Source organism: Macrotis lagotis, chromosome 2, assembly GCF_037893015.1.
Source record: "Macrotis lagotis isolate mMagLag1 chromosome 2, bilby.v1.9.chrom.fasta, whole genome shotgun sequence".
In the NCBI taxonomy this organism is placed as follows: Eukaryota; Metazoa; Chordata; class Mammalia; order Peramelemorphia; family Peramelidae; genus Macrotis; species Macrotis lagotis.
Genome location: NC_133659.1, coordinates 238,400,148 through 238,412,252, shown reverse-complemented (window position 1 = coordinate 238,412,252; position 12,105 = coordinate 238,400,148). Strand labels below are relative to the sequence as shown.

Sequence of the window (12,105 nt, the reverse complement as noted above, 5' to 3'; positions counted from 1 at the left end):
CACATTGATTTTTTTTGCACCATTGTTTTCCAGACACTTAAGAAAACTTTTTAGGTAACAAAAGTCTCCTGACTGATTCTCCTATGTAATATACTCCTTTATCTTTAGCAGTTTGATATTAAATCTAGTAAATCAGAGAGAAGTAAAATTATTTCCCTGGATTGGTTTTTCTTTCATTCCAGTTTTCTTGATTCTTTATAGGTATCAGAATATGAAGCAGTATGAGAAGTAACAACCAAAGTATATTAGGAGCTTTTGCTGGGGATTTCTTCCTTTTGGGAGTCTCTGACAGGCCATGGCTAGAGCTGCCCCTTTTTGTCATCCTCCTGGTATCCTATGTTTTGGCAGTCCTAGGAAATATTGCCATCATATTGGTGTCTAGACTGGATCCTCTGCTGAGCAGTCCCATGTACATTTTCCTCAGTCACTTGTCCTTTCTGGATCTTTGCTATACCACTACCACTGTACCACAGATGCTGTTCAACATGGGTAGCTCAAGAAAGACTATCAGCTATGGAGGTTGCACAGTGCAGTATGCCATCTTCCACTGGCTAGGCTGTACTGAATGTGTGGTCCTAGCTGCCATGGCTCTTGATCGATATGTGGCCATCTGTAAGCCGCTCCGCTATGCAGTTATTATGCATCGCCCTTTGTGCCAGCAGCTGGTGGCCACTGCCTGGTTCAGTGGCTTTGGAAATTCTTTGGTTCAAGTTGTGCTCACAGTTCAACTACCTTTCTGTGGGCAGCGGGTACTGAACAACTTCTTCTGTGAGGTGCCTGCTATGATTAAATTGTCATGTGCCAACACACACATTAATGATGCCACATTGGCTGTGTTGGTAGCCTTCTTTGTGCTAGTGCCCCTGGTCCTCATTCTTATCTCTTATGCCTTTATTGCCCAGGCTGTGATGAGAATCAAATCTTCTAAGGGACAGAGAAAAGCTTTTGGGACCTGCTCCTCCCACTTGGTGGTGGTGTCCCTTTTCTATTTGCCTGCAATCTATATGTACCTTCAGCCCCCTTCTAGCTACTCCCAGGAACAAGGCAAGTTCATATCCCTCTTCTACTCTATCATTACTCCTACCCTTAACCCCTTCATCTACACTCTAAGAAACAAAGATGTGAAGGGAGCGCTGAGAAGACTTTGGGGAAGGTGCTGGAAACTCTTTCAGAGCTGAGCAACAGGAATTCCTTACTCAGTATGAATTCATTTATTTCCTTATGCAAGGATGCTTAAAAATTTTTGAAGCTCTTGGGGATTCTTGTAGAAGGAATAAAATGTTTAGTTTAAGGACAAAATACTTGGAAGTCCAAGTGTTGATATTAGAAGAGGAAAATCTTCCTCTCCAAAATGCTCTTATGTCACAGTGCCTGAGATTGTACCATTGTACCATTGTACCATTAGAGATTCACTCTATGGGATCTTTAATGATATTGTGACTTTTTTTCCCAAGTGTGTCTTTGACATATTACTCTAACTATTCATTTCCTTTTATAATTAATAAGTCAAATTAAGTCAACAGAAGTTTATTAAATACAGTGTACTAAGCACTGAATCCAATTGTCATCTCCTATGCCTAGTCAAGCAAAATAAAATTCTCCCATTAATTAAGACCATAAAATATGTCTCAGTCTGTGACCTGATCTCCCTGAAGGGATTGGGGCAACATATCATTGCAGGTGTTCTGGAGTCATGGTTGTAATTGTAATAATCTGAGTATTTAAGTCTTTACAATATTGTTATTGCCATGTAAAGTGTTGCTTTGGTTCTGTTTTAGTTCAGTCAGTCAATAAACATTTAAGAGCCTACTATAAGCCAGGTACCATGTTAAGTACTGGAGATACAAAGAAAGGCAAAAGACAGCCCTGCTCTCAAGGAGTTCATAGTCTAATAATGGAGGAGACAATATGAAAGCAGCTATATACAAATATCCTATAAAGAGGATATTTTATTTTATTTATAGTAACAAATTCTTTCTCTCCTTCCACCCCTTCCTACATCCATTAAGATGAGAAGAAATCTCATATTCATTATACATTTGGAGTAATAAACATATTTCTGCATTTACCATATTTAGAAAAAATAAGAAAATGAAAAAATATGTTTTCATCTCCATTCTGAGCCTATTAATTCTCTTTCTTTGGAGTTCTAGAGGATCAGAGTTACTTGGTTTATCATAATTGCTAGCTATATGGGCCACCAGGGAAACATGGCCAAATGAAAGGGACCTACCTAGAAGTACTTAGAAGACCAGAGAGGAGACTCAGGTGGAATACACCAGTGATGGCACAAAGGATTTGGGCCCATGTCAAGTGTTATATGCCTCAGTTTTCAACAAACCTGCTAGAGACTGTTTTATATTGGGCATAAATAAACTCCCTGGATTTTGTTAGAATTCATGGACACCATCACTGATTCATCCTCTCTCTCACAGAGGTAGTCAAGCATGGAGGTCACTGCTTCTTACACTGTGACACAGTCTTCTCCAGTTAACATCACATCATCTATATAATGGTAATGGGTCACAACCAATGGATGTATTATACCTGCCAGGTCCCTAGTAACCACTCCATGAACATATCCCTGGGGTAGGATAGCAGAGGTCCAGGTATGATCACCTCTGTATTAGGGTCACTGTATTAGAGTGACTGTAGCTCCCAGGTGCCTGTTGCCATATATTGGAGCTCTAAGAATATACAGACTGTGTCCACTCTGGTAGACATTTGTGTGAAATGCATGAGAGACGTTGGTGCAAAATGCATGGTAGACATTGGTGTGAAATGCATGATGTTTTACAAAGACATTCTGGTAGGTGGGTGTCCATAGAAGGGCATGAGGGTGCTTCCATTAGAGCAAAACAAATTAAACTGAAACAAAATAGAAGATTTGTCACCTAAGGAGTATGTGGTTTTTACATCATGCCAGAAGCTTAACATATATGTGCATGGACATATTGCACTTTTGGTCACTATAGTTGATGAGTTCTACCTCTGGGTCAGGATGGAATATGCATGATCCAACATCCCATCAAGTGTTTGATATCAAACAATGCTACCCACTGGGGGGTAAGGGGTCATACAACATGCACAATCTCCTTGGTGCATGCAGCCAAGTATGGCCAATAATGAAACCAGATGGTATATGGTACATGACCTTGATTATAGGGAGCTCAATTAAGTGATACTGCTGATACATGTCCCCAACATAACTAACCTGCTAAATGAGATAACCTTATCCAGTGAGCAGTGCCAGGCCATGCAGGACCTTCTAATGCCTTCTTCAGTATTTCCCTCTACCCCAACAATCAAAAACAATTTGCTTTTACTAGGAGGGCCAGCAAAGGACACCAGGGATATGTCATGGGGTGGTTGTTAGGGATCTGGTAGGCATAGTATATCTGTTGCTTGTGATCTATGACCATTGTATAGATGATATAATGTTAACTGGAGAATTCTGTGTTACAGTGTAAGAAGTAATGACATCCACCCTTGACTGCCTCTGAGAGAGAATGAATCAGTGATGGGATCCATGAATTCCAACAAAATCCAGGGACCCTGCTCATTTTGTAAAATTCTTGGTTGTTACCTGGTCTGGTTGAGACAGGTATGATCCCTGGCATTGTGGTAGATAAGATATAGGCATTTCCTAGAGCCCAGACCAGATCCCAACTAATTATTTTTCTGGGTTCTTGGAGGCCCTTCATATACCATCTTAGTCATTAGTTCAACCTCTATACATGCTCAATAAGAGCAAGGTCTTGTGTGATTAACCCTATAGAGAGGACATAGTCTTTTATTCAACTGAAGACTGTGGTGCATCAGGCCTAGGTCTTGGCACCACTACTGGAAACAGCTATGACCTTGGATTTGGCAGTGTTCCTGGATGGCTATGGGCAGAGCCTTTGGAAAAAGCAGGGAAAAACATAGGCCTTGCCCTTTGGGTTCTAGTCCCAAACATGGCAAGATGCTGAGGTACCTTTTAAGCAACTTTTGAGAACAACCCTTCTGAAAGTGTACAATGTCATCATACAAGTAGAACCTCTTATATAAAGGAACCCAAGAGGTCAGAACAAACCTCTCCATCAAAGTGTGGATACATTCTATATTTGGGAAGTCAGTATTTGATATGTCCCAAAATGCTATACTAGTCAAATGGAAGAGGGCAACTACAGTAGTAAGCCCTATGAGTGACACACTATGCTTCCTACTAGGACTGGTGGAATACACCAGTGATGGCACAATCAACAGCACATCACCTCCAGTGATGCCCTAAGGAATCTAGGAGGGGGATGTTTTGCCTCTAGAGGTTTGGTATACTGTTGGGTCCAGTAAGGGTAAGTTACAACACTAGGAGGTTATTGCTATCCAACCACAAAGGGACATTGTGTAGTGTGAATGAGAAGAGGATCAGAGCAGACAATGGCTGAGTTGAGGGAAGCCTGGACCCAATACATTTATGCACAGACAGCTGAGTGTTGTTCAAGAGCCTCACAATGTGGCTGGCTCAATGTGCCCAGGATTGGGTCTGTCGCCAAGATGATCTGGACTTTACAGTTTAAATGTTCCTAGCCACAGCCACAAAATTCCACCTAGGAATATTTAGGCCAATTCCCTAGCAGCTCTGTCAGACTGTCCAACAAACTTATCAAGGTTCAACTACAATATGGATTCATGAACAAACAGGTCCCAAGGGATAAAAGATGACATGAAATGGCATCATGTGGACTGACTTCCCTGTTACAAGAGCAGCTTTCTAGTATAGGGATACATTTAGTGTACACAACAACAACCTTTGCCTTTACACTCAGTCTTGGGCAAAGACCCCACTGATCAAACACCAGTCACAAAATGGCAATTTGACTATGCAGACTCCCTCCTGAACCAGTCAAAGCTACTGGTACATTTGGACCTATGTAGACATCAATACCAATTTATTATAAGCTTATCCAACCAAGGCAGCCACCCAAAATATAAGATTTCAGGTTCTGGAAACCTTGAGTATGGTCTATAGGTTTCCCAAAGTAATTATTGGTGACCAGGTACAGTGCTCTGCAGAACAAGGATGGCAAAGGATTCTGGGTTTACTTGGTCTTTGCATTTAATTTCCAACTCCAAGCCAATGACTTGGAAGAAAGAAAGACTGGACTCCTGAAAGAATAACTAAAATTACTGGTAGATGACACATTACCAAGGTAGGTAACACACTTAAAGAAAGCTATGTTGATCTTAAATAACAATGCAGGCCTTTGACACCTAATGACTGACTGAGAACTCCAGAAGACCCCAAACTGATCCTTTAGTTGCAAGGGCCTTTAAAATATATACCAGTATTATCACCAGACCATAGATATGTCGTCTTACAAGCTCCCCATAAAATACCTCTGGGAGACAGCACTATAGGATTGGGATTCTTCTAGTCAATGATAGATGGCTGATTATCATTTAGGAAATCCAAACTGGAAGGACTGAAGTTGTTTCTGCACTTTCTCCTGGGCACAGGCTATAATACACCTTGCCATTAACAAGGGGATAGAAATATTAGAAGGGACAAAGGTAACCATCCTTCATTAGGTACTGACTCCTCCTGCTATGTTGATGTGGAGGAAGAATGGCTCCCAAGGGAATGTATCTGTTACCTATTCTGGGGGAACATCCCAGTCACTGGGTATGCTTTAGGAGACACTACAACATCCATCACCACAATTTTGTGGGAGACTGAGGACATACCATTACAAGTCTGACCTGCTTACAAATGGGACCATTCCTTCTGACTGTACCAAAAAGGCCCTAAAGCCCCCAGATAGAGCAGTCCTAGCTACTTAATGGAAGATATTCAGAAAGAATGTAGGGGCAGCTTTGAGGGGTGGATGTAGGGTCCCTATTGCTAAAAATCAAGAGAGGTCACATTGACTAGGTCATGACCAATGTATAACCTTGCATCTCCAGGACTTCAACACAAATAGCACTTACAGGACATCCAGTTTTCTGGAACTTGGAACCAATGCTAAGCAAAGAAATTCCAAAATATTGGCCAATTTACAATAATATCCCCTTTAGCTTCTCCTCCCTTTGTCTTCCTTCTATAATTACAGTGGTACGTTTTGGGGTTTTGAAGGAAGTCATTTTGTCATCTGGTCACTGTCCCAAATTGCCCCAAATGTAAGCAATCCACTTTGATTATTAAACTACTTTTATAATCAACCTGGTGCTCTCAGCCTCTTTCTTGAGTATCAAATTGGAACCTAGGTTTGAGGAAGCTGTCCTTGTGCAGGGGAATTCTGGGCAAAACAGCTGGAAAAATGAGCAAATAAACAAATTAAAAAAAAGAATCTGACTACAGAAACCTATCATAGTGTCAGGGAAGACCAAGACACAAACTCAGAAGAATTCAACAATGTGAAAAAAAGTTATAAGTGAATTTTCAAAGAAATAAAAGAATTAGGGGCGGCTAGGTGGTGTAGTGGATAAAGCACTGGACTTGGAGTCAGGAGTACCTGGGTTCAAATATGGTCTCAGACATTTAATAATTACCTAGCTGTGTGGCCTTGGGCAAGCCACTTAACCCCATTTGCCTTGCAAAAAACCTAAAAAAAAAAAGAAATAAAAGAATTAATTGAACCAAACCCAATAAGAATTTCTAGAAGAAATGGAGATAGAAAAAAAATGGAGATAGGGTTAAGAGTAATAAAGGAAAAAATAGGAAAAGAAATGAGAGTAATGTAAGAATATTATAAAAGAGAATTAACAACTTGGTAAAAGATGTTGAAAAAATTTTTGAAGGAAAAAACTCCTTAAAAAGAACTAGCCAAATGGAAAAGGAGACATAAAACTTACCAAAGAAAGGAGTGGAGGTTTTGGAATGTGCTTTTTTGAAAGTTAAAGGAATTAGGATTACTACCAAAAGCATCTGATCCAGAAAAACAGTATAAGTCCTCAGGGCAATAGATGGATATTTAATCAAATAGAACATTTAAACATTCCTGATGAAAAGACCAGAAGTGAAAAGAAAAATTGAAATTCATACACAACCCAAGAGAAGTCTAAAAAATGTGAAAGATAAATTATAAGGGACTCAGTAAGATTAAACTGTTTACCTTTTGATATGGGAACTTCTAAAATTTGTATCATTACCACTGTAGTCTACAAAGACAGATGCGATTATATTGGAATGATCTCAGAAAAAAGTAGGGGCAAGAAAGAGGGATGCATTGGGAGAAGGAAGAACAGGGAAGTAGAATAGGAAAATTTTATCACATAATAAAGTCATCCAAGGAAGAGCTTTTACGGTAGAGAGGAAAGTGTGTGTGTGTGTGTGTGTGTGTGTGTGTGTGTGTGTGTGTGTGTGTGTGTGTGTGTGTGTGTGTGTATGTATGAATACTTGAATCACTCTCATAGAAATTGGTTCAGTGAGGGAAGAATATATGCATATATACATATGTGTATATATGTGAGTATGCAAATATGTATTGCATATGTATGTGTGCATTACATATTTACATAGAATTTATATGTATATTGAGCTGAATATAGAAATCTATTTTTCCCAAAAGAGAAACAAAAGGGAAAAGGATAAGAGAAATGGGGGGCGGGATGATTTAAAGGAGGGTGGATTAATGGAGGCAGTGATCAGAAGCAAAAACAGATGTTTGAGAAAGGAAATAATAAAAAGATAAAGATTAACAGAAGAAAATGGGATGGAAGGATATGCACAGTAATTATAATTATTAATGTGAATGAGATTAATTAAAATGGAAGTGGATAGCAGGCTAGATTGGAACTCAGAGTCCAAAAAGAGATAGAATTGAAATAGAAATATATATATATATATAGTTAAAATAAGGAACTAGAGCAGAATCTATTACACTTCAACTGAAGTAAAAATGTCAAACTAAGGGCAGCTAGGTGGTGTAGTGGATAGAGCACTAGCCTTAGTCAGTAGTGCCTGAGTTCAAATCTGGCCTCAGACACTTAATGATTATCTAGTTGTGTAACCTTGGGCAAGTCACTTAAATCCACTGCCTTGAAAAACCAAAAATGTCAGGGTAGCATTCATGATATTAAGCAAAACAAAAGCAAAAATAGACCCACTTAAAAAAGATAATCATGAAAACTACATTTTGAAAAAAGGTACCATAGTTAAAGAATAACAAAAAATTTACAGCAAGTTTCTCAAAGACATAGCTATAATATATATTAATGTATCATATAATATATATTATATCTATAGCTAAATGAGTCAGTTATAAAAATAAGAGCAATTAGAGGATATGAAGAGGTAGTTTTCAGAAGAAGAATTCTAATGATTGCAAATTGCATTTAGTTTAATGCAGATTAAAATTCTGAAGTATCATCTCTCTCCCCTTGTCACATATGACAAATGCTGATAGGATGAGTGAAAATAGGTACACTGAAGAACTGTTGGTAGACTTGTTTTATATATATATACACATATATATATACATATATATATATATATATATGTATATATATATGTATATATATATGTATACATATTATAGGAAACATTATGGAGGTTTTAAAATACCAGACTGGGAGAGTTTGTTAGCCTAGAGATAACAGAAAATTATTCAAGAATTTTGATCAGATGAATACTATACCTCTAGAAAAATTTTTGATCCGGTTAGTACTATACCTCTAGAAAAATTTATCCTGTAGAGGATAAATTAGAGAACTGGAAGAAGAAATAGCACTTGGGAAGAGGCCAGGTAAGATATATGATTATGTAAATAGGATAAAGATCTCAGAAATGTGAAGGTAGACTTGTAAAGACTTAACCAATTGAATATTAATGTGTGTTTGTGTGTGTTTGTATATGTGCGTGTAGAGAGAGTCAGAAAGAATGGCGGAGAGCAGAAAGACAGGGAGAGAAAAGAGAGAGTGATAGCGAGAGTGAGAGTGAGAGCAAGAGAGAGAGAGAGAGAGAGAGAGAGAGAGAGAGAGAGAGAGAGAGGGAGAGAGAGAGCTCAACATCAAGTTTTATAAAACTTAATAATTTAGGATTAAAATAAAATGACAGAAATATGTTAGACTTAAAGTTTATTCTCTAGGATTTACCAAGAAACCTATGGGTAGAGCCCATTATGGTAATGACCACACAGAGCTGAGGAGGAAAGGAATATTTTTACATAAATTAGCATAAGAAAAACATTAAAGTTCATTGGAGGCCTATCTATTAGGTTGCACAATTTCTCCTTAAAAGATATCATCCTTAAACAATGCTATCTTGTCTAAAGGAGGATACATAATTATATTCTTTCCTGGATTAAACCCAAAGCAAGACAAGTTTCAGGCTTTCTAATCATTAGTCTTCTTTCATGTAGTTAACATACAGAGAAATAAGATTCTATTTCAGACTTTTTAACCAGGAATATACATTTGAAAATTTTTATATTTTTGTAGAGGGAAATTTAGAAGACAGGTGGGTTTAAAGGAAAAGCTAAGGACAGAGAATGTCCTTCTAATTGTTAATTATGCAGAAATAATACTGGAATACATTAGGGCAGATGATATTGCCAATGTGACTAGTATAAAGAAAGAAAATTGCCTGGGGCAGTCCCTTGATGGGTACACATTTAGGACATGGAAGATGAAAAGAGATAGGAGAGAGGAGTTTCATAGAAACCAAGGGGGGAGCAAACATTTACAAGGAAGACTGAAAAAAGTAGAAAGGCCATCAGATTTAAAAGTTGAATTAATAGAAAACTTTATAAAGAGCAGCTTCAGATCAGAGAGAATTTCAGAGTTCAGGATCATAGAGGTCTCCTAGTTATGGGTGATAGTAAAGACAAGTATGTAATATATCACCTTTCATAGTAGCCAAACAAATCTTTGGTTTTCTGAAAGTAAACTTTTATGGAACAGACTGTCTCTGCTAAAGACTTACTTCACTTTTTCCTGATGCCCCTTTATTATTTTTTTTAGAAACCCCCAAGTCTGACTAAAACTTTAATCTTGCAAATTGGCACTTCTTTCTGTGTGACACCAATCAGATATTGTTTAGTGAGACCTGAATCTCTTTGTACAATCAACATTCTCCATTGACATTTTTGATGGTAAATGTTTTAACCATTTGTAAAGGGAAGAGAGGTAGGTTTAAGAGAACATTTAGAAATGGCTTTCTAAAAAACAAAAAAAAAAACCCCAAAAGCAAACTTTTAAATTTAATCTGAATTAATATCATCTTTTCCTTGACTTTGTCAAGTCTAGGCAACACATAAAACAACAAATCAATCCAGTTTTGCAGTGTTTGCTGATTGTCAAGATTTATGTGGTCACATTGAAAGATTAACAATTGTCTTTAATGAACTGGTTCAATTTACTGTAGCAAAACCCTGCTTTCCATCCTATTTTGTGAAACCTTCATTGTCCCTATACTGAACAGAGAGAAGGGGACAAAAACTTAGTATAATCTGACTGTTAGACCAGGAAGTTCACCTCTCACCATCTATTCTCTTCCTCTTCTTGCCTTGTACTGAAGAGCTTTTCAAGTGAGACTCCATTGACCAAGTCATGTTTCCTGTTCCTTCCAGAAATTTATTTATGCCTTTTCCTTTCCAGTATTTACCATACTTTATCTGATCTCCCCTTGGTTCTCCTTTTCATGTCTCAACTTTAACAAGACTTTTCTTCTGCTGAGTCCAAAAGACAATCTTTGATCCATACTATTCCTAGGTCATTATTTCAAAGAGATCATAAAAAAAGACAAAGGACCTATATGTACAAAAAATTTTTTGCAACTCTTTTCATGGTGGCAAAGAATTGGAAATTGAGAAGATGTCTATCAATTGGAGAATTGCTGAACATGCTGTGGTATATGTATGCAATGGAATATTATTTTGCTATAAGAAATAATAAAATGGCATATTTCAGGAAACAAAAGGAAAAATTTACATGTTCTAAATGTATGCCTATCAAGTCCCTGCCCTGGCAGTCATCTCTCTTATTAATAGTTACAATGGTAATCTCAGCTCTCCAATATATCCCACTGTGCAAGTGAAAGGAGCAGAGCCAGAACATTGCATACACTAAAAGCAATATTGTACAATGATCAACTGTGAATGACTTAGCTATTTCCAGTAATATAATGATACAAGATAATTCCAAAAGTCTCATGATGGAAAATTCTATCCACATCTAAAGAACTTGATGGAATCTGAATGCAGATTAAAGCATCCTATTTTCACTTTATTTTTTTTATGACTTTGTTCTGTTTCTTCTTTCACAATAAGACTAATATGGGAATTTTTTAAAAAAGACTTTGTACATGTCACTATATATAGAATAAAGATAAATTATCATTTTATGGCTCAGGCTACTTCTTCTTGGGTGCCTCCAAGTCCCAAAAATCACCTGAAGTAAACTGGAACACTTTCCTCATCTCAGTTTCACTGGACTGAGGGCCAATGAAGATAGGTCATAGTACTAGAAGAAAAGGATGAACCAAAAGACTAGCAGGTTCAATTCTTAACAATAATGTTAATATTTCTAATTTCCAAGGCATGTTGACAAGATATACATAAACTTACATATATATTTATATACACATATGTATTTATAGCTTTATCAAAAGTTTTATTGATGAAAGACAGTGTGATATAGAGGATAAAGAACTAGTATCAGAGTCAAGGATATGAGTTCGATCCTGACTTTGTGACTTTTGATACTTTTCAATGTTACAGGTAAGGCTATGAGTTAAAGTGTAGGTACTGGACTCTGGAATTACTAGAACCAATGAAATCATAGGTCTCGTTAAAAACATTAATTTTTTTTGTTTTTACATCACATTTCTTAATTTAGGCCTTCTCTTTTTCTACCTAGAGATCCAAATGACCTCTTTTTTAGCAAAGAAGTTTAAAGATTGGAAGAAAGATAGCTCAACAAAAGCAAATATCTTTGTATTTTAGTCAATAAACATTTATTAAGTACCTCTTATAAGCCAAGTTCAAGGCTAAGTGTTGGGAATTCAAAAGAAAGACAAAAAGACTGTCCTTATCCTCAAGATTACTTTCAAATGGGAGGAGAACAAAAAAAAAGAAGCTGAAAGGGGAGGGGGAAGAGAAAAGGTAAGCAGTTCTGGAAGTATAA

General features: G+C 37.2%; 1 protein-coding gene across 1 annotated transcript; it reads left to right on the top strand.

Annotated features, from left to right (window-relative positions):
- The first annotated feature begins 221 nt into the window (after window positions 1-221).
- On the top strand, window positions 222-1,178 carry LOC141512132 (olfactory receptor 2B11-like). The gene has a single exon (XM_074221002.1). It carries the CDS (start codon window positions 222-224, stop codon window positions 1,176-1,178), a length of 957 nt encoding a protein of 318 aa, XP_074077103.1.
- Window positions 1,179-12,105: the final 10,927 nt, after the last annotated feature.

Coding starts and splice junctions, on each gene's coding strand:
- LOC141512132 (XM_074221002.1), top strand. CDS start 222: ATGAGAAGTAACAACCAAAGTATATTAGGAGCTTTTGCTGGGGATTTC.